The sequence below is a fragment of the Meleagris gallopavo genome, chromosome 2 (assembly GCF_905368555.1).
Source record: "Meleagris gallopavo chromosome 2, MGAL_WU_HG_1.1, whole genome shotgun sequence".
In the NCBI taxonomy this organism is placed as follows: Eukaryota; Metazoa; Chordata; class Aves; order Galliformes; family Phasianidae; genus Meleagris; species Meleagris gallopavo.
Window position 1 is genome coordinate 33751860 of NC_139405.1, and position 23748 is coordinate 33775607.

General features: G+C 38.5%; 1 protein-coding gene across 1 annotated transcript in view; it reads right to left on the reverse strand.

Moving 5' to 3' along the window:
• Positions 1-23748, reverse strand: part of KIF26B (kinesin family member 26B) — a 279410-nt gene that overhangs the window by 105380 nt on the left and 150282 nt on the right. Inside the window, exon 5 of the mRNA XM_085219592.1 lies at positions 1628-1811. Coding sequence (XP_085075718.1) covers positions 1628-1811 — 184 coding nt within the window. The remainder of the gene's footprint in view (positions 1-1627; positions 1812-23748) is intronic.

Below are 23748 nucleotides of genomic sequence, written 5' to 3' on the forward strand. Positions count from 1 at the left end.
TTAACTATTTCTTAAATACTTTGATAGCTCTTTCTTTTGCTGGAATGCAAAATTTCTGTTTTACTTACAGACCTGAAAAGCCTGGACTCTGTTCTGCCATATGGTGTTGGTGGAGGAACAAATTGGGCATACTGTAAAACTGGTTTCTAAGAATTGTTTGCTAGAAATCAAAGATAAGAGGAGCAAGAAAAGTCCAGGATAAGCTTATAGTCCTTCCACAAATTTCCATGTGTGCAGGAATATAAACCCTTTTCTCAGGAAGGGTGAAAACCAATTGGAAACGTATCCATGCTTTTCAACAAGGAAAATTAGTCCCTTGTTTTCCTGAATATTTCCTCCATGATTGTTCAATTGAAATTTTATTTGTATTCAGATATTGCAAGACTCAAACACAGAAATTTAAGAATTCTCAGAGGAGATGTTCTTTTGTAACTATTTTCCTTAGCAGGTTCTTACACCAACAGGTCCCAGCTTATTCCTCGTCCCGCTGAAATCAGAGTATCCATCACTACTTTTATCACATTGTGACAGATCTGTACTTTTGTGCAGGCCAGAGGAAAGAAAGGGAGCCTGCAGGAAGGGAACCCAACATACTCTTTTCAAATGGGCACAGAGCAGCTATAAAAGTAATATCGCTGTTCTATGAAAAAATGAGAACTGTGTAATTTCCCAAAGTCCATGTCCAAAATCAGCAATAGAAATGCTGAAGCACATCCTATGCTCAGTACTCCTAGATTATGCATTATAGTTTCTCTTCTAAACAAAAAGATTTGCAACAAATTCATTGTCTCTGCTTTGTATCCAATGAATATGGAAAAGCCATGTACACAGATGCTTGCATAAGAAACTCCCTTGATTAAAAAAACTGATGTCCTCAGCAACTATATGCACTCATTTCCAGATGTAATGCACCAAGCTCTCCGTTTGTGACAGGGAATAAAGGCCACTCAGACAAATTAGATAGTAATAGCAAAATATATAGGCACCTTCTCCATTGCCTCAACCATTTTCCATCGCAAGTATGCACCTAAACAGTATCTTAAGAGGACGCAATCCTAGAGAATGGAAGGAAGTAACATGACAGAAGGAAAAAAGGAGTAATTCATCATTATTAGCATAGGCTTTGTTCAGGTATGTGACCAAGCCTTGTCCTGACTGTATTGGAAGAAAGTCAGGATACATGAGTCAGAAGTAAATTACAGTCGTTCAGCCAAGATACCAGGCTGAACAACAAGAGGATCAGGAACCCAGAACATGCCACGGCAAGCACCTTTTACACAGTTAAAACATAGCCACAGGGACCAATCCACACCACAAATGCTAACAGAATGGACATCATCACCTCATCACCACTAGGTACCACTGAGGCTCCAGTGCAACAGCACTTTGTGTAACTAGGAGCTCAAAATTTATTGCTGCACGATTAGGGCTGCCTGTGTTCAAGACAACTTCAACCCAATCACAAGGTCACACATTTAAGTAATTAACATTGCCAGTCCTTTGTCCATGTGCAGGGACCAACTGTACACTCCATGCAAGAAAGGACGTGCTCTTTTAATTCACTGGATGTTTTACCCCAAGAAAGGAAAATTATCTCCCATAGATAATTGAGTTTTGAGATGCCTACCTTGCCCACACCAGGGGTGTCTTTCACCTTGCTGACTGCTCTCAACAAACAAGGTGGTGCAGGTGGTGGGGAAGCCTGAAGGATACTGCTGAAGCTGGTAGTGAAGAGAGGAGATTCAGGAACAGATGACGCAGAAGGCCTGTGCTTCTTCTTTTTGGAGGACAGGTTCAATTTCTGAGCGGCTCTGTAGGAAAAATGACAAGAGTAAGATAAATCAATCCAAAACTCATCAACACAAGCAGTCAAGAATAAATAAAGGTTATTATCAGGTTACCATCCACATAGGATCTATCTCAACGTTGACCTCTCTGATTCCAACAGTTTTATTATTCTGGTTATATTCTGGTATAATTTGCATTAAGTAGGGTCTGAACCAGGCCTCTGTCACTGTCTCATCTGTTTAAATAAGCTTACAAGAAAGCTCCTAAACCCCCAATTAAATCAATGAGCTATATGTCAATTTCTGTTATAAAATTAATTTCAGTCACCAAGTGGTTGACACAGAACTGTTTGTCATTCATAAATCTCCAGTTGGAAAATGAATACATGTGCAGTGTTTGGATATAAGCAGTCATTGTTAATGCTAGTTAGTATTGTAATGTATTTTTGTACAATGTGTTAGTGTTGTGTGTAATTTTTTTTTTTTTTTTCTTCATTCTGGTACATAAATACCTCGTGTTTGTATCAGATATCTCAAACACACGAACAAATTACTTCTGGGCATGAAGCTGCCATATGTCAGCTGATTGTGAGTGCACTGCATGCATTCCCAGTGTGTATTCTTTTAGCCAATAGCAAATGCAAAGCAGTTCCAGACAGATTAGGTTTTAATAAAAGAAAAGTAGGGGATTTTAATTTACTTGACAAAAAATTACAACTCAGAAGTTTCTGTATTATCTCCTTGTCTTTGCCCTTGTCCCTTCCTTCTTTATTAAGACACTGCTATTCATAACTTGGTCTTCTCAGTTAAGATTGTCTGTTTTCTTTTTTTTTCTTTTAGGAAGTGTAATCAGAATGAGTAGGTCAAAACCAAATGAAAAACATTTTTTTTCCTCTTCCTAGTAATATTTAAATAACTGGAAAGGGTTCAGTGATTTCAGCTTCCACATACTTATAAAGTGTCCATGCTGAATAAAGATCTTCTGTGTGCCTTGGTTCCATTATAACATTTAAAGCAAAATCTTTTACTGTGTGCAACTGAAAGTACAAGTATTAAACAAACACAATGGAAAATTTACTACGGTTTTTACATTGTCAAGCTCATTAATTCAGGTGCAAATAAAGGCTCTACCCACTATGGTCTTGCTGACTCACCTCAGGTGAATATGTATTTTCTAGAAAACATTTTCTAAGTTGCCTGAGCCTTACCTCTCTTTCATCGCTAAATGCTTCTGTACATTATGCTGTTCCTTTTACAAAGCTGATAGTTTACTACAAGCTATTTATTGAGCCAATCAAGCCCATAGGTGGCATTTTTCTTAAAGAAAAGATACCAATCTACTCAAAACCTTGAAGCTATGCTCTACTTTGACAGCTACACCTTTGAGATTGCATTCAAATAGAAGAACCTGCATTTTACTTCATATTTTTGGTCTTCAACTGGTAAAACGTACAAAAAAAAGCAATGAACTATATCTCTCTACTTTGTAGGGTTTTCTGTTTTTCCCCAAGGAGAGAAAAATCAATGAATAGAGGGCAAGAAAATCATTTATGAGCCATATTAGACTTCACTGAATTTTGAAAGAGATCAAAAAGGCAATAAGCCTCAGGTAATTCCCAGAGCATTTAACTAGGAAGGAAAGTATATCTTAGCCAGATCTAGACTGCAAAGCAGCACAAACTCGCACAGTGTGGCTTTCTTGTAAGCATATTTCCATGAATAAAAGCATTCAGATTGGGCAGCTAGCATTACACTGAATGCTGCTGGTCACATAAGCTGCAGCTGATTTGCCCATGTGATTTAGCATAGATTAGAAATTGTCACATTTTTTTCTTCTGGGCAAGTCAGAGGCCTGGCTCTCCCACGCTGGACCTTGGGAGAGCCAATATTCCTGCAGCTCACTGCCAGCCCAGCCTAGCTAGCAGCTGTTAATACTCTGCTCATTGTACAGGAGCCAGCTAATTTGTTTTCATTTAGTCTCTATTATAATAGGAATCTGATTTCTGCTTGCGACTATGCATACTGCTGCAGTATTGGCGACGATGGCAGCCTGGTTTCATGTACTGGCAATAAGCTGGTTACACTCTTAGTTACTTTTCATCTCACTTGAGCCAAGAAATATCAGCTGTGAACTACACAGGGGTGCACGGTGGGCTCTTGTATGATGCAGGCTGATACACTACGTGGAGTACAACAGGGAGAGGGACAGTGCTCGCAGAAGCACTGAAGAAACTTGATCCAAATTAAACTTCTTAATTGGGTAATTTAAACAGGATCGAACCATGGTGTGAACACACTCATTCACAACAGAAGTGTCTTTAATGTATTTCACTGAGCTGTCTTCCAAAGGAAGACTAATTTAAAGCCCTTTAGCATCACTGAAGTAGTCACACCTTCAGTTAATTTGTAATGTTTTTCCTGGAAGTCTCTGTATAAACAAGCAGATGGAGACTTTTTGAAAGCTTAAAAGATTTGTGGCAAAAATAATAATAATAATAAAAAAATCACAAGATCAAGATTTGAGATTGCAAGAGGGTGTTAGAAAGCTGATTAAAATTCACTCCAAATCAAACTGACAGGTTGCTGGCAGGTAAGGGGAAGTGGTTTGAATGTCCAGCTGCTTCACTGAAAAGACTGAATTTATTTCTCGAAGAAACATTATTTGCTTTTTTTGTTGTTGTTGTTGCAAAGTACAAGTTTAATAAGGTATATCTTGAGGCAGTTAAAATTCTTTGCACCTCCCACCTATGTAGAAATGGGGACATACTGTTTTCTCTCAAAATTCCATGGATGTGTTAGGATAGTCAGACACATACACTGTAGAGCTAACTCCCTTAGGGTGGAAGCCAATTCAAGATTGATAAAAACTTTCTGAAAACTGAAGATCATCTGTGGTATTTATAGAAGAAACGGAAGTACTCTGGGTAAGTTTCCAAAGAATACACTTTATCTCTAAACTCTCAGATACCTTTCAGCAAGTCTAGAGAGATGAGTTAACAGAAATTGATTAAATAATAAATTTTTAACATAGAAGAAAGGCACTGCTATGGGAGACTCAAGCATCTCTTTGGGGTAGATAGGAAAATTATTCATACTACTTGTAGTAATAAATGAATGAACTATGAAGATGACGAAACTTTTCAGACAAAATAAAAGGCATTGTGGAAAACTGTAAATACTTTGTTTGGAAAGGTATCTGGGTAATACAGTACAGCATTTACAAGGAAACAGGGTGGAAGTAGCAGCTTGAACATTCATGGTTTCTAAATTAACTTTGGCTGCTCACAAGAAGCAGTTTCAAGAAACTGAGGACAACTCCATATACCATTTTTTTTCCTAAGCAATAGTCATGGGGAAAAAAAAAAAGTGAGAACAAAAATTTTTGTTACACTGCTTAAAGAAAATAATACCTCCCTGCAATACATAATGCTCACATACATTCAGCTCGAACAGAGTAGTGCAGGCATAATTGCATGTAAGATATGAACATATGAACTTTGTGGGACTTGGCTGTGACAGCTCATAGCATATTTGTTTCCTCTCATTTAATAAGAAAGAAGGTACTGCTAATAAAATTCAAGAGACACCTATTTAAGTTTTCAGTTACACATCATCCAAGGCAAAATTAAAACTCTAGGACTCACTGTCAAAGTAGAGGTCAGTCAGGCCAACACATTTGTTAGATTCAGAGGAGATTATTCACCTAGGTGTCTAATTAAAATATTACTCACATTTGTGTCAGCGGAGATCATCACAGACAAGTAAAACTAACTCCTACTTCAGTGCCTGACAAACCTTTTACCACTGACGTGTGAAATTTCCTTAGGTGCATATCTCTATAATTATTCATTAGTGGAGTTTTATATTACACTATGTTGCATCTAGTATTTATTACTCTTGGAAACAAAATTTGAGATAACAGAGTCCAGTGAGCTGATATATCAGTTTTCTATGACAAAATAAAAATTGAAATTATGTTCACTTTCATATTTTATTTTCCACAGAGAAAATGGCACTTGAGGGAGGCTAAATGATCATGGCACTAGCTAACTTTGATTTCAACATCTGCATTATAACTGAAAATCTCTCTCTCTTCTTTGTTTGGAGGCATACATTTCATTTCATAGGAAGAACACTCTCTGTTAGGTGCAGTTCTGAAGGAGCAAGGCATGAACTTCATATCTGGAAGTATGTCTTACTTCAAGATGATCTGGTTTTACAACCTCAAAGGAGATTAATGGTCTGCTCTAATATAATGAAAACCCTACCTGTAATAACACAAAACTACCTGTCCTGATGTATCTTTCTGCTGAGTTGAAAAACAGACGTAACTTTAGTTTGGAAATCAGTCTCCTGAACCAAGTTCCTAAGTATATGTGTACGAATACACCATTAGAGGTAACATACATATGTGACCAACAGTGTTGGTTACTCAGTGTGAAATGTTCATACATATCAATTTCTATGGTCTCTGATTGGTCACCTACCAGTGAAAGAAAACATTGCTCAACCTCATCCTCCACACATAAGCCCTGCTGATGACATGTAAACTAAAAAACAGGCCATAATTCTTCCTGGAGAAAAAGTAGAAATTGTTGACTGCCACCTACTAAGTAAATTATAGTCTGCTTAGAATCCTAACTAACCAATAGAATGTAAAACAAGAACATTCTGGAACTCTGCCAGTATTTTTTACTACTTCCAACTGACATGTTTACAAACGTGGGTTCATGGTGTATTTTCTGTTTCTAGTAAACATATTTATTTAAATGAGTCATCGTATCATATAAGTCCGCATGTAGCTATATCATCAGAACCAATGTGATATAGCAAAATTACAATCATATAAGGCCTTTTTCTACGAAAAATGACAGTCTTGATTTTTTTGGCTACACGGTGTCAATCTACAGCTGCCTCTTGAGGATCTTTAGATACTGAATTTTATCAGTTACATGTGGCCTTTACAAACTGGACGCTGATAGTGATATTCACATTTTCCAATTACAGGGACATAATCTACCCCAAAGAGATTCTGGTTCTCCCAGTCATCTATACAGATCATACAGGCTCACTGAGCTGACATTACAGCTGAGATGACCTAGTTACTATTGCAAAAATGGGAGGCTCCATCTGCACCACTGTCCTGTCTGTATCATTCTTTCCCCTCCTTTTCTTCTTTCCTCAAACTTATTTAAGGCTGGCTGCTACTGATTTAACCTACTGAACTACATCACGCTACTGAGTGCTCTAAATCATATCTTCTTGACATGGCTAATATATCTGAATTACTATGGCAAGAACTTTGCCAACCTTAAAATCTAAGGCATGTGGTACTAAATATGGTTTCACGCAAAATCTCATCTCATTCAGCCAAGCGTTAACCAATGCCCCTAGGTCCATTTTCTCTACACAGTCTTCCAATCACTCTACCCCAAGTCTGTAACATTGCCTGGGGTTGTTGTGGCCAAAGTGCAGGACTCAGCACTTGTTCTTGCAGAACTTCATCCCACTGGCTTCAACCCAGTGATCCAGCCTGCCCAGATTGCTCTGTAGGGCCTTGCTATCCCTAGGCAGATCAGATCAACACTTCCTGCAAACTTGGTGTCATCTGCAAACTTACTGAGGGTGCACTCAATGCCTTCATCCAGGTCATCAATAAAGATATCGAACAGGACAGGCCCCCAATACTGAGCCTTGGGGAATGCACAGTCATGACTGGTCACCAGCTGGATTTTACTCCGTTCACCACCACACTCTAGGCCTGGCCATCCAACCAGTTCTTTACCCAGTGAAGAGTATACCTGTCCAAGCCATGGCTTCTCCAGGAGATGCTTCACAGGATATTTAACTAACAAGTGAATGGTGTTTTGGTGCAGGGGGACAAAGGTGCCTCTTCATCATCTGCTGCAAACAGATGTTATCGCCTGAGAAGCTTGCTACAGGAGCAGAGAAAGAATGATCTCAAAGGCTTTTATCCTATCCATACATGAATTTTTATCATCTAGACTGAAAGGAAAAGGACAGAGCTACAAAACTTGCAGTCAACTTGCCATGTCCCACAGACCCTGCCCTCCAACAGGAATAAGCTAAGAATGAAAATCAAGGCAACTTCACACCACTGTAATTCTCTGTGTGGCTAAATCCAGGGCTGTGGTATTGCAGCTTAGTGAGCAATGTAAAGAATGAAATAAGAATCCTCAGAGGAACATTTTCTAGATTTGTAGTTCCAGGAAGATCCTTAGTATTTGTATTTAATTATTTTACAATGCCTTTAAAATCTGGAGATAATTTGCACTTTCTGCTTATGCTGTAGAAGGTATAATAAACATCTCTCTAATGCCCAGTAAACACTTGCCCCTTATTGTTCTCATTATTTGTATGCATGCCTTCAATTTCATAGCAACAATAAAGCTATCCTAGGCTGCTGTCTTTTACTTCTTGGGTGGTTAATTCAGATGTTTTGACCAGAATGCCTTAGCGACTGTACTCTCCCCCAGAACTGTATTAAAACTGTCCAGAAATTCATTATTTTTAACTTATTATTTAATTCACTCAAAATAGGGCTTATTCAGAACATGCCTTATAAAATGTGAGGCTTGTTGCGCATAGGTAATCTCAGTGGAATTAACAGCTCAGCCTTGCTCTCATATTAAGTTCAAATTTGTGTAAATCAGAACTGCTCTTAGTTCCTCCAAGATGAAGAAAAATCAATATGCTTGAAGATCTATAGCTTAATAGGAACCTCAAGTCTTACACAAATACATACTGCTGGACAGAGGACTCTGTTCTATACTACTATTACTTGGGTGAAACTCACATTTACAAGGACACAACAAGATACTAAACAAACTGCTTCTCACGTCATTACTGTTTGATCCACAAAACACCAGATGAAAGAACCAACTCTTAAGAAAATGCTCAGCACCAAAACATAGGAAAACAATCACAAGTTGCTTAATTTATTCTAAAGGCTACGTAGAGGTTGTTTTTATGATTTTTTTTTTTTTTAATCTGAAAACTACTTTTATAAAAAATGATAGTCACACAAACAACTAATGACAGCATTATCCCGCTCCTGGAAAACCTTAAGGATGAGTTGAATACGTGTCCACTGCACGCTTAATGCATGAGGCAGACTGAATCATTATACTTGGATAAAATAAAATCAGATATTTAGCCCTAGTTTAATACAGGAAGGAAAACAGCTACATATACTGTAACTCAAAGAAATTCAAATATAAGTAGTTACCAATTACTGTCATGATTACTTGGCAATGAATTTTCAAGCCACATGGGAAAACTGCACAAGCAGGAGCTTGATAGCCACGGACCAGAGTAGCCCTAATTTCTATCTCACATTGCTGAAGAAAAGGGCAGTAGTATCTTTCAAGGAAAGGCCTTAAACAAGCTCCATTCCAGCTCACATTTTGTGCGTTAAGTATTCTTGCCTGTATACAGTTAAGATTTAGATAATAAGATGTTACCATTGCCCCTAAGTATTAAAACTGATGTGCACTGTTTTATATTTGCACTGTTATTTTGTAGAACAAGAAACATACCCAGATCTGTCAGTCTTCAAACATTAACTGGAAAATATTAGGGGCATAGATGTACTGTTACGCTGTTTTCTGCTGGAAGTACCACCAGGCTTGGCTGGCAATCAGCTGCCCCTCATGTCTGAGATCACCCAGTAAACCTCAGCCCCTGGTGCAGAACTTCTGGTTAGCCAGTCCACAGCTGACTCTCCTCATCATCAAGAAATAATTACAGTTATTGCCATAACTCAGAAACATGACTAAGAGCAGCTCTGCAACAAACCGTTGGCCATTTAATAACAGTCCTTAAAATCACATAAAGCCATTCTTTTAATTTTAAGTTTTATGAGTCTTATAAGATTGAGGTTATTTTATTACCTTCATTGCTAAAACTTGGACACACACTGTGAGGAAAACTACTCTGCTTTATTTCTGGCCCATCCAGCAAAAATCTTTCATGATACTAGGAAGGAAAGCAGCCAGCACACAGATTCACAGCCCAATTTGTCATTGTTTAACTTTCCGGTTGGCAGAACAATTAAAAAGATACATGAAAAGGCCAAACGGCAGGTAAGCTTTATCATTTTCTTTGCCTCGTTAATATTTCCAAGGCCAGTATATTTAAAGTAACACCTGAATACAAATGATAAAATATCCTGACAATGTAGATGCACTGAAATTCAATACACTTAAGCTCATCTCTGACGAGCAATCAATCTTCTGTCATAGTCAGAAATATTTTGTTTGAGAGTTCCTTAAAGTCCTGTCTTTTACTTAGGTCACTACCTAGAAACAATAATTCTTCAAGAGAGGCTTCTTTTCTTCCTCCTCAGCGGTGGCATAAAACAAGCACCACTATAATGAAGTGTTTTGAAATACATCCATATTTCAATTACTGAGTGATATTTTTTTCCATCTCTAACATGTAGCCAAGGCTTGCATTTGTTCTCAGCTTTCTCTTGGCCCTTCCAAATTCATCTTTCTTCTACTGAGCCCAGCAGAAGCATACTGGAAAGACACACACAATTTGAAAAGGTACGAGCTTAAAGCACAGCATGGGTTTTGCAATGTATAATTTGTTTTGTGCATGTTCTAAAGAAGCTCCAGCTTATTAAATAAGTCACCTTGTACATCTTTTCCTAAAGTAATTTAGTTCTTTAGCTACTGGACCTATATATAATACATTAAGGTCCAAGACCACAGTCCTGCTATTAGCAGGCTGCACACTTGCCTATAGCTTATACACAAAGCAAAGAAAACAAAAGAACTGAATATTATGACCCCACCTTTATCCTACTGAAACATAATTCATAAACTATGGCAAATAGCAATTTAACCTAGATCTCCTCAGCAGAATCACACAACTGCTTGCTCTGCCTCTGGGGAGGCTGAGAGCCTCCCAAAAGTACCTACAAGAAGGGTGTAAAGATGATGGAGTCAGGAACTTCAGAGTGGTGCATTGTGGGAAGACAGAAGGTAATGAGCATATGCTGAAAAATGAGAGTAAGATGGGGTTTAAGAAAACGATTCTATATTTTGTGGGCAGACAAGCAAAGCTGTCCAGTCTCCGTCCTAGGGGTGGGTTAAAACTCAAACAAATCAAGCCCTGGGCAATCATCCGATCTCAGAGATGAGCTTGCTCTGAGTAGACTCTGAAGGAGTGGGACTTGAAAGACCCTGCAGTCCCTTCCAGTTTACTTCATCCAGCAGTACTCTAACACACGTTAGCGCACTTCTGAGAACAGAATAAAAATATCATGGCTCTTTTGTCTTACAAAATATCTTATTTCTGAAAGTTTTCAATTAAATCATTCAGCATCAGTCTCAGCAATTTATTCAATCTAAAATGAAAGATTTTGGTTTTAGAATATTAATTCAAATATAACTGAAACAGATTTCCAGCTACAAATGGAAAAAAAAATTTGCAAATGCATAATCAAAATACATTTTTAAAAGTCTTAATTCTTAATCTGGGAAAAAAATAAACTAAATCATCAGAAGACGATGAAATAATTTGACTGAAATCTACTTTTCTTACAGGGGAAAAGTTGGGTAAAAACTTCATCCACATCACTTCCAGTGCTTTAAGACCTTCTCTCTCTAACTACTGAAGCCTCAGAAATCATTTCTATAAGGAATCAAATGTCCTCATCTTACAAGGCACCCTGCCCAGCCTCTTGCTCTGCATTCTACTAGCTCCTTTGTGAGCTGACCTTAACATTTAGCCTTAATCATGCTCCAGAATGAACTATTGAAAAAATTATGAAACTGGAAAACATTAGTAATAGTTGGCAATTATTGTTACTACTTAAGCAACACTTTTGCACTTTTCCTATTTCCAGTCAAGCAAAATGAAAAACATGGAATTAAACACAAAGTAGTAAGTCATTGCCAGGAAGAAGTGAACAGCAGAGAGGTGTGGTCCTGATATAGAATCAGGGAATGGCCTGAGTTGAAAAGGACCATAATCATCTAGTTTCAACTGCCCTGCCACAGGCAGGGTCACCAACCGCTAGACCAGTAAGAGATAGAAAGACTTTAATCTGCAGCTTTTCTTTTATTACCTGTACAAATTTCAGTGAAAGCCAATTTATTTTCAGTTCTGAAGGTACTTCTCATGCAAACTGCTAAACAAACAAGCATTTACCACGTATTTCTGTTTCTTAGCAAAAGTATTTATAAAAATACCTCTTTTTAAAATTATTTATAACAGTTCAAAATTTTAGGCAAAAAAAAAAAAAAGGAATCTTCTAAATGCATCCTATCATAGATAAAGAAGAATTTGTTTGATTTCATCTGAACATCAGCCTCTACTGATCAATTCATATCCACATGCAACCCTCTGTTCTACATGAATTTATTATCACTAGGCCATGTTAAACAAAATACAGCCAAAACTGATTCTGGAGGTAGGGAATCAGACAAATTAAGCAAGTGTCTTGTTGGCTCTTCTAGATTGTTAAAGGGACTGCAGCCTCTGAGTCCCATAGGCCCATGGCAAATGCACACCAGAAAAATCTTTTCTCTCAAGATGAAAACTAAAAATTTACTTTCTTCTGTGACAGATCTTGCTGTTGTGATATACTGTTGTGATATATTTTTCTCATTCACGTGCTGGAGTGTTGCATTTTGCTTTAATGAGAACTAGGTATGAATGTTTCATGCAATACAGTCAGAATGAAAGCCCATTCTCCAATCCATGAGAAATCCACTACCAAGGAGGTGATTATTCAAACAATTTAAATGATTTTATGCAGCTACCACAAAAAAAAAAAAATCAGTTTTTGCACAATTTGTATTATTGTTGATTTTTAAAACTGAAGCATTCTCTTTCTTCCTTTTTCAACAGGCATATGGTTACAATCACCTTCCAGAATTGTCTATCTCCTAGGCTGGTTGCCTCATCTTTCCACAGACAGTGCTTTTGTGTCATCACAAATTCTCACAAGAATTCTGGTTCATCTTTTTTGTATGTTTTTCCAGGATATGGGCTCTGTGGAAGAAGGACTAGAATATACAGTGTGCAGAGTACTACAAGGTATCAGTTTGGTCCTTGGGAAGGACCCTGAAACCCATCAGCTGGAATTAGAATTGTTTGATAATCCATTTCATAATGGCAAATTAAACATCTTGGATGAGAAATATATGCAATGGATTTTTTCCCATCTTTTTGAAAAAATTGATTGTCTATGTTGATACCTTGCAGCTTGTGTTACTGGTAAGCTGGAAGATCAAATCCTGAATGCAGAAAGATCTGAGTATACTTTGATTTCCAAACAAAAAGATAACAGAGAATCACATTCTTCCCTTTTGTTCTACCGTAGCTATCTACAGCAGGGCACAAGCAATTCAAATGCTTCTCCACTCTGTGTTTACCCCCTTTTTTCCAATCTGAAACTCTGATCATCCCTGATACACTTGGCATATTAGTCATTTTAACTAACTGTAAACCCCTATACACAATAGCTAGCCAGAAGATAAAACAGAGAATTCAGTTTCCAATGTCATGAGACTCTGCTCTCAACTGATTTTTTTTTATCCGATTTAAACAAGAGAGAACAGCAACCTTATTGAATGGGCAGTGTAGTTAAAATGATGTAACCCAATGGTGATCTGACACATCTGGGGTCTCCTCTTTGCATTAAACTCTCCATCTTCTCTGTAGTAAAAAATTCTCCTGTTGAAGTTTAAGATCAAAATGAAAAAGTCATTACATCTGTAAGGTATCCATTTGAGATTTATTTAGGCTGCCTAGCTTTATCAATTTAGGCCTCCTGGGCTCAGAACAAAATAGCGCAGAACCCTGAGGAGCTCCAGGCAGGCTCCCCCTTCATCCTCCCTCCTTGATTCTTCCATGTCCTCAGACGCAGCAAACAGAGATTACAATCAGCCCTTTCTAAAAGACTGTTAGCAGATACCAGAACATTATAATACTTTCCCTTCTCATGACCTAAAAAAAGCACTCTCAACAAGCCACAGAGTTTAAAAACTAAACTTAAGTTACACCACTTTCAGCAGTATGGTTATAGCAAACAAGCCTCTTAGTGTGAAGATATTTATTCTGGCACACAGTTTATTCTCATTCAGCAAGTGGAATAGCAGAATATAACATAAAGTACAACTAATGATAAAATTGCAGTTATGCAAGAGGATGTTGTACTGACACAATTACTCTGGCAGGAAGAAATACACCTCCCATCAAAAGGACCCTTACTAGGTTATGTCTGAACACACAGACACGATGGAACCATCTTACTTTTCCCTGAACACATCTCCAATCCATGCCAGTCCTGCTTGCAGAGACTGAAGAGCAATAACACTGAAGAACATGGTACAGGCAAGGGTCTTGTTAGCTTGGACAAACATCACCTCCCTGCTGCACAATTAAGCTGGGATAGAACAGCACCATGTCAGTGGCTTCTTTTTCCTGTCATTTTATTAGATGATCTTGTATATTAAAAAGCTATGGTTTGTTTGTTTTTTTTTGTTTTGTTTTGTTTTTGGAGGGGGGTTGTTTTTTTGTTCTTTGTTGTTGTTGGGGTTTTTTTGGCGTTTTTCTTTCTTTCTTTCTTTCTTTTTTTTTTTTTTTTTTTTTTTTTTTTCCTTTTTCCCATTATTGTCCCATCAAGTCATTTAATCAAATAATACTAGAAACTCAGCAGGTAGATAAAATGCACTTGGCCCATCACTAACACACACCTGTGGCCACTCAAGAGTGATGTTGCAGTCCTTACCCTATTATCAAATCCTGCTCACTACATAAAGTCAGACTTTCATTTGCCATTTTCTCCAGGCTAGAGCTCATTTATATTCCCCTTTGGCTTTATTTGAATATTATTCTAGATAACGATCTCTGAAAATGAAGATACAGAAAGAAAAACTATGGACTGTGTGACACATAATTAGACAGCATGTTGTACCAGGAGAAACAGTGTATCCACAGGGGCTTTTTGTACCTTTATATTTCACATCTTTACTGCTGCATGGAGGTGCACATCACGTTAAATGCAAATCAATACCAATAGGGGCAGTTTCAATGAATCTTGGGAGACAGCAGTGCTTTGAAGCTCACTGAGGCCAATCGTAGATTCACTTGTTTCTGAATTTACGATAAATTTGCTGCACAAGTTCAGTTTTGCAAGGACCTCACCTCTTGTGATGTGAGCTCAGCTCCCACTGAAACTAATGGGATCAACATTTCAGGAACAACGCATTTCAGGAACAGACATTTTCTGAGTTATGAAAGAAATTCCTTTTTGTGGGCCCCATTCCACACACTGATGTGTATCCCTGTTGCTACTGAAGGAAGCAGAAAACACTCGGTAACCTGAAGGGAGAGATTACAGGAACTGTAAGACTAGAAGAGAAGACGATGAGGCAGCAAACAGAGCTCATTAAAAATGACAGATCTGGTGAGAGGTTCTCAGCAAAGTTGTCCAGTTGGGTAGCCAGGCAAACTGGGATTGAGAGGGCAAGACTTGATTACACTATTACTGTTTACCAAGCTAGCCACATAATTTTTTCAAGCATGACTGAATTACATCAACTCCTAAGTACCTGGATGGGAGTAAAAGTGGCTTGCAAGCACACAGAGGCTGGCTGAACACATTTGGGAACAAAGGGAGTATGAAGGGCATGTGACTATACCATCTCTCTCTCTCTCTCTGATAATGCAAGAAAAAGTTAAATTACAAAAAAGAAAAAGCTTATTTTCATTTTTTTTTCCACCAAGATTAAACAAGATTTCAGCAGAAGGGCAGTCACAATGGCTTATTAAATAAGAACAATTTTCTGATATTCTGAAGCTCGCTGAGTAGTAAAAAAAAAGCTCCAACAGAAATTGTCTCATTAGTCTATTTTAAGGACTCATCTTATGTAACAGGAAGCAGGCACAGTTATTCTGGATGCTTGAACACCGTCTGTCACATTGCCACAAGCCAAGGAAGAATAAATAACTACGTGAGGCCACTTGAAGATTATTAGTTTTAATTAGTCCATAATAATATTGGTTACATAAATCCTTCTAGGCTGAATTAGTGGAAGAAAGTGCCAAGGAGATTAAGCCTCCATAATATCTAAATTATTCCAAAGATGAGGGAAAGACAGGTCAGTGCTGACAACACTGACAACAGTCAGTGTGTTGTACACAACTGGTCTGAATTCCTTGGGACAGAAAGACAATCTTTTCAATGAGGCATGAGGTATGTGGCTGCTTCTTGGTGAAGGAGGACCTTCCCATCCAAAAGCTAACAAGTAAAGAATCACCTTAGCCTGTGAGTGCTACAGTGCTGCCCAGGGTTCCTGGTGGAGAGATTTAATGCTCCCTCCCTACTAATACAGAGGAGCAACACGGAGCAGGATATGGTCCTCAGTTTCCTAAGCTTCTAGGTTAGGGGTTCTTTTACGCCGCTTATTGTGATGACTTACTGTTGCCACTTGGTGAGCAGCTTAAAACCTGACATTTGTGAGCACGAGGCATCTTTTGGCATTTACCAAAGAAACTGGAATATCTTCATATTTTGGACAAATAGCCAGGCAAATCACAATTTGGCACGTGGCTTTGGTCACAAGAAGAGACTCGTTAAAGTTTGAAAAGACCTCTAAGATCATCTAGTGCAACTGTCAACTCATCACCACTATGGCCATTAAATGTGAAGGAGAAAGAGATGTACTGGAATTCTGCAAAGTCCTGTGAAATGTTTCAGTGCATAAGCTTTTAAGCTTCAGCATACATGAAAAGAGAAATAAAATAATCTATTCTATAGACACTACCTAGGGTTGTGGAGCTTTCCTCCTGCAAACCACTGTTGCTTCTCCCCAGGCTGCTCAGGTGTACAGCTCAGAAGTATTAACTTACACAGAAAGGCACTGTAACCAAGAAACTTTACAGAACTCAGGAAAAAAGAAAAAAAAATATTTTATGCACTAACATATAACTATACACAGTACATCTAGGGCAAATTTTGAGGAAATCTAAGTTGGTGCCACTTCACATACTTCTGTCTGATTTTATAGCAGCTGGTTCATGGAGTCCTTGAAATTTGCCCCACTCTATATCCTGAGTTACTATGAAATTGCCTCTTTAGATGTGAAACTAAAACCCTTCTAATTCATAAATGACTGTTAAAGTAGGACGGAAAAAAACAAAAGATGAAATTTAGGTCAACTAATAAAAATAAAGACAGCAAGTTAAAATAACTATGAGTACCATTAATGGCTAATGTAATGTTTAACCAAACATTAACCAAATGCTGAACCAAAAAAGAATGACTCATGTAGGCACATCTTTTACACACACACAAAAAAACATCTGCATAGCTCTATGCTAGCAACTTTTCATAGTGAATAATGCATAAACCAAGAAAGCAGGCTGTTTTGATTACACTTTAAAATGGGCCTACTGGAAGTTATTAAAAAAAAAAAAAGCAAAGAACATAATGAAACTTCTCTGATTCACCATCCAAATAACTATAATGCATTACTGACATTGCTTTCCAATCCATTATCATCATTACTACATTATGGCTAGATAATCAAATGCAAGCAACTTTTCTTCATGTGTGATAATAAAACATTTTGTTCAGTTGTTCCTGGCTGGAGCTGCAGTTTTCTTCAAAGGCAATAGTACCGAGATAACAAAAGACAGTCGCATAGATCCCCAAATCCACAGGGATGGTGCAAAGCCAGAAGGAATGGAAGAGCTGAAACTCCCTTGGCACACGCTGCCGGTGCTGAAAAGACTTCATCCAAGAACACAGCCCCACTGAATTTCACAGTAACTTCCCATCACCCACCGGATACCTGCTCCTGCTATACGTTTCTTATGTGGAAGCAGGTTTTGAATAGCACTTCACAAACTTCTCCCTTCAGCTTCCTAAAAGAAGCTGCATCTGTTTCTCTCTTTCCACCTATCTAATGTGTGAACATGGATGTGAAGGACCGATGCACACAAAACACGTGACTGGAGAAGCAGGGAAAGAAAGGCATGCTGGAATTCCATCTAACTTGTAACTCGAGAATTCCCTTGCAGACAGCTCAAGAGGTTACATCTTTAAAATATACACTGTTCTGATATACACATGCACATAATGTAATTTCTACCTCTGCAACTAAATGAGCTAAGCATAATTTACATAGCAAAGAATATGTAATATACCTGGCTGCAGCACATATTTTTGTGGTATACTTTCAAATCTGGGCTGTCAGAAAGGTGGCTATGAAGAGCAAATCCAATCCTTTGGGTGCAAAAGCCAATGCTCCCAGGTCCCAGTGAAACTGAGCCACAGGTGCCCAGCTGCCTTGCTGGCCACAACCTGTGGGGCAGAGGAGCAGTGAGCAGAGCAAGACAGCTGCCTTTCCGTCTCAATGATCCAGCACACATCGCAGACCTGCACAGAGCTGTGTCCATACAGCAGAGGGAAGAAAAGGGGAGATGGGTCAACGCGCTGTGGCATGAACTCAAGGGGCAACAAGAAGCAGTGTGAGAGATGAGTTCCTGTGCTCCTTGGCCCTTTTCTTTTGTCTCTACCCACTCCCCTCCAGCCTGTTACTTTTCTCCCAGCTGTTGCCATGACATATCTTTCAATTTCAGTGTTCAAAATGCAGTTTGATTTAAGAGTGTTGACAAAAAAAAATGTACTGAGAGTTTAAAAGTCACTGTTGCATGTCTCCTCCTTATTCACATACTGACGGCATCTGCTCAGGGCCAATGATGCAACATGTAGGGCGGAGGATCTGAGGCCTAATTTTTCACTGCCTTGCAAACTCATTAATTGTTTATACCTGCGTAAAATTCAGATGTTAAAGCAATTTATCCTCAGCTGGTCTGGGTGTAATGGTAGCACAAGAGGCAGAATGTCAGAGCAAGTGAAGCTCAATCTCCTATGAGCAACGAGATGCTCTGTGCAGCACTGCACCATCTCTCTACATGTGTGCAGAAGCCCAGAGAGAGGGCATTTGCATAAACTGCCAGCAGAATGGCATCTCATACAGCCTGCACAGCCAGCACAGCGTAACTCGCCTGGAAGAAAGGCACTGCCACCAGCATCACCAGCACAGAGGGGATGTGAGTGAGGACAGCAGCAGGAATATGTCATCAAGGGAACACCGGAACAGTGGGGACATGCATGGCTTAGACAAGCAGAACTGCCTCAAGGATTCGATGCTGTTTACACTATTTCTGCATCAGTTTTCTTTCTTTCCCAGGAAAAACTGTTTATCAGTGTAGCCCAATGGTACGAGTTCTGTACAAAGTAAAAATGTGAAGACTTTATTAACAAGAAAAAAAAAAAAAAAACATCATAGTGGGCCTTATACCAGTAAAGTTCTTCACTCTCTTCCTAAGCTTGTACATTAACTCATACTTTACTGTAAGATAAACTGGAATGAATCATCCTTAGAAAAACTTCTAAAGATTGTCTGATGTACACTGCTGGCATCCAGCAAAACCAAACTAATGCTGCGTAAGACCGCAGGACAATTCAGTAGGAAGGGTGTTCTCTGTCTATCCCCCTGCTCAACCCAGAGTCTTAGTGGTGCCCCACTGAGTTCTCTCCACCTTCTCCATGCATCTTGTACTCTGTGCCTCAAAGTTGGACACAATGCCCAAACACAGTCATAGTGGATAACTGCTTCCTTTGACCCACAGCTGTCAGCACAGCCCAGGGTGCGGGTGTTCTCCATTGCTGCCAGGGCACACTGTGACCCATGTCTGCTCACATTTATAGTTGCTGATGTACTGTGAAATTTGAAATGATTTCTCAGGAGAAAAAAAAAAAATCTGGAAGAAAAATATATTCAGGAATGTTTTATTCCTTCAGAGAATCAAGGGGCAGTAAGCCCATGGTGATACCACCCTCTCTCTTCCCACTTGCAAGGGTTAAGACAGTTCCCATTGAATATTTGTGTTATTTTTTCAGCCAAGTGTTTAATACAGGGAGAAGTCAGGCTCCCACGCTTCTTTGGGCTTATTGTTCCAGGAAGCAACAACAGGGCTCTCATTCAGGAAATTGTTCTCAATATTCAGATTAAGTTTTTCTTTATTTCTTCCTTTTACTTATAACTAGAACTCATCCTTTATGCTAAATAATTCTTCTTCTCTCCCTCTTCGAGAGGAATTCCATCCCTCAAGTGTTTGTGGGCTGTTCTTTCCCCTCAGGCCACATTAGTCACCATTTAACCAAACTATACATATTTAGTCCTTTTTATTCTATTTCATTAATTACTTTTAATCCCCTCCTCTGAACTCCCCAAATTCTTCAGTTGCTCTCAAAACAATGCAGTCAGTATTCCCCATATTCCTCCATCACACCAATGGAGAGAGGAACTCTCCTTTCTGCATCCCACTGTTTCTAGAAATGCAGAATATAGCTTAGCTGTTGCATCCTCCATCTCTCTGTGCCTATGCCTTCCTCAGCATTATTGCTTCCCAGTGCCAAATCCTGCTTCCCTTACCCACATGGCTAGCCCAACTGGAGCCAAGCCCACAAACAGGATTAAGAGTTGGCTTTCTCCATCATCTGAAACTGTGTTCATTTCTCATAGTCTTTTTTTTTTTTTTTTTTAATGCATTGCTCTCTCTTTCAAGATGTAATACAATGTTCATTTTTGCAATAATAAAAGGGCCAAATTTTGAAGAGTTTCTATGTGATTTCAGTAACATCTAAAATGACTGAATATTAAATGTCTAAATACACAATACCTGACTTAAGTACCATTAACCACATATTGTGATTTACGAATCAATTTCCTTTCCATTGCTGTATTTTCAGTGCTGCTCCAACATGAAGATAGGCATAATTATCTCCCACTACCATCCTACTTTATTTTTTAGCAATTCAACTGTTCTGTCACCACAGATGCTTTCCTTAAATGTTGGTTGTAAAAATAAACTGACTTCTGAAAAACAGCAGCAATATGCTTCTGCAAGTAATAATCCTAATAATCATCAAGGATAATAATAAAAATAGTGATTTTGAGCATTACATGATTACAGAGGCACTGCCTCAGTGAAACAAGGAGATTCACTGCCAGTATCAGTAGACAGGGCTCGTTCATTAAGAGCTCTGAAATGCTAAGGAGATAGTTCTCAACCTCTCTCTCTTCCCTCTTGGGGAAACCAAGACTGGGGAGCAGGTATGGCACATCCCTATGGGTTACATCTTACCTCACACAGTATCAATTCTCCTCAGTGGATGACATCATATGTCATCCAGTTACCTTTATCCCTTTTTCCACTTCTTGGATAATTTGTACCCCTTGAAGAGGCAAAGAGAGAGGAGAGGAAGCAAGTTTACTTCTATCTTTCCAATGTATGGAGGCAGAGGATGCTCTGTCTCATTACTCTCACAGCCTCTAAACACACCTACATAAGTAAGGCCAGAGCAGACTCCTACACAATTTAAGTAACAAGAAAAAGAAAGAGTATAGGAGTTGTATCTTGTTCACAGGTGTCCACAGATACTAAAATAACAGTCTCTGACAAAGATGACATTATGAAACAGTGTCTAAGGATAAAATTCACCGAGTCCAAATTCAAATGTCAAATCAAGAGATTTTCAGGTGCTGCCATGTCAGAGTATGCCAAAGACATGAAAAAAATTGGAAAAGCCTTAATTACTACACCAGTGAAGGACCTTTTCTACTGACATTTGTAATATTTTCATTACTATTTAATAGGAGGTCAAATTATTAACCAAATATTCTTATCTACTGTTATAACACGTAATCCTCTAGCAGAAACCTGACTGTTCTGACCACAAAGTCCAAATGTTAGCTACATATGCTGTGTCTCTGCTCGCTGTCAAAAACCTCTAAACTTTGCTTGAGATCTATGCCACACTTCGTCTTTTCATGTCTTTCTTTCATGCTCACACTAGTCTGTATCTGCAAAAAAAAAAAAAATCTAGGGCTTTTTTTTAGATTCTTCTCGCTATGTCTACAAATGTTTTGTACAAGTATGAGGTGTCAGACTGTAATATATAACACTGACATATTCCAGCATTCATTAGTAAGGCTGTTCTATTGTAATTACATGCAGCTGCAGAAGTTCTTCTGACAAAGGGACTTGGGCTTTTTTGTTGCTAAAAGAAATTCCTTTTTCTAAAAGGAAAATCTTCATTCCACCTAACGTTTACTTTTTTTTTTTAATCTAGTGTAGACTAGAATCTTGGATAATGAAGGCTAAGACATTAAAAAAAAAAAAAAACTAAACAAAAGAAAAACAACAAGAAGAATGGCTTTTAGATCCAGTTAATATGTTCTTTAAAACTGAGCAACTGAACTAGCAGACCTTTGTATTAAATCCATACCATTGAGTAAATGCCACCCTAGCCCAGCTGAGGACTTGGATACACAGTATTTCCTTCATTTCTCCAGGATATTTCTTTCCTTTATCTCTCCTGTTAGAGAATATTCTCAGTGTTATTTCTGTTCTGCAACAACTGCTTAATGCACCAGTTCAACACTTGGTTACACGCCGACATATAAAGGTTTCCACACAAATGGGAACACAACTGCTTCGTGTCTGCCTACTGCAATGGGTTGGCCTTTGCTTCATTAGCACGTCATTTTTGTTTCTTAAGTGTGTAGTCTGATTTGGCAGGCACGGCCACAGAAATATCTACTCAATGACAGTGACCACCACCTGACTCCTCAGATCTGCTGTTATAAACCACAGTTCATAGCAGACCTACGACATTTTGTGTTGTTGCATAGGGAAACAGACAGCATTTCATGTTCAACAGTCAGGCCAGTTAAAGTTAACATGTAATGATATTTATCTTTTACAAAAAGAGGTTTTTATATTCCTTCTCCTCAATGACATGACCAGGACACAGGTAGGAAAACTGCAGAGCCAGGAGGATGTCAGCCAGAAATACCACAGGGAATCTTATCACAGGGATTTGTGGCAAGAAAGATATTTCATGGCAAGAACAGGATCCACGAATAATTACGTTAGAATTTTCTGCTGACAATCCCTATGAAAGATAAAAAAGGCGAAAAGACAGAAAAATGCAAAGCAGTATTCAAAGGAAATTAGGAAAACAAACAGAAATACAACCTAAGGCAGTACAAGATATCTAATTGTCACTTTCAAAGCAATAATACTATTCCATCTTTCTTCATTTTTAATCGGCAAAATCTGAGGCAAATGATAATAACCTAGATTAATTTACATTCTGAATAGAATGCAGGAAAAGAAAGCAGTCTTACAGTAAGCTATGTAGCAGCAATCAGTGAAAACATTGTTTAGAGGCAACTATTCTAACTACAACTGTGGAGATTATTTAAGAGCTTTCATTAAAATTGATAATATTTGGGAGTGCCTAAGATTTAAAACAGCAGCTACACTGTATGACTAGATAGGGCTTAGCAACTACTTGTTGGTTAGCCTATTGCTAGAGAATTCACCAGACCCATTAGGTTTACGACAGTGTTAGAGCTTAAAAGCATAGAAGTTCTTCTCTAGCAAGAGCCCTATGTATTATTAGAAGAGTGCTAGGGTGTCCCTCAGACACTACTGATGTACAGACTACATCAGAAAGGAGTCCAAGAGCAGAAGTCACAGCTAGGATCCTCTCAGAAGGGTTTTTCTGACAGCAGTAACAAATAATTGGAGTGCCAAATGCTGAATCAGTAACTTTCTTCCCTCCTCCTAGATCTGCATTTAAATTCACATTTACGTCATCTCCACTGAGACAAAGAGCATAGAAAAGAAGTGAATATATACATAATGCTGAAGCACATGAACCTTATTTAGCTTCTCAAGTAGTACCTCTAGCCTCTATACAGTCTACAGAGAGAGATCAACTCCTCCAAAAGACAACTGAGACCATCCTTATCAGATTCTTATGCTAAGTTAAAACCTGTCAGAATTCAGCTTCACCAGACATTGAGATTTTATCAGGTGGTTAATCCTCCATTGC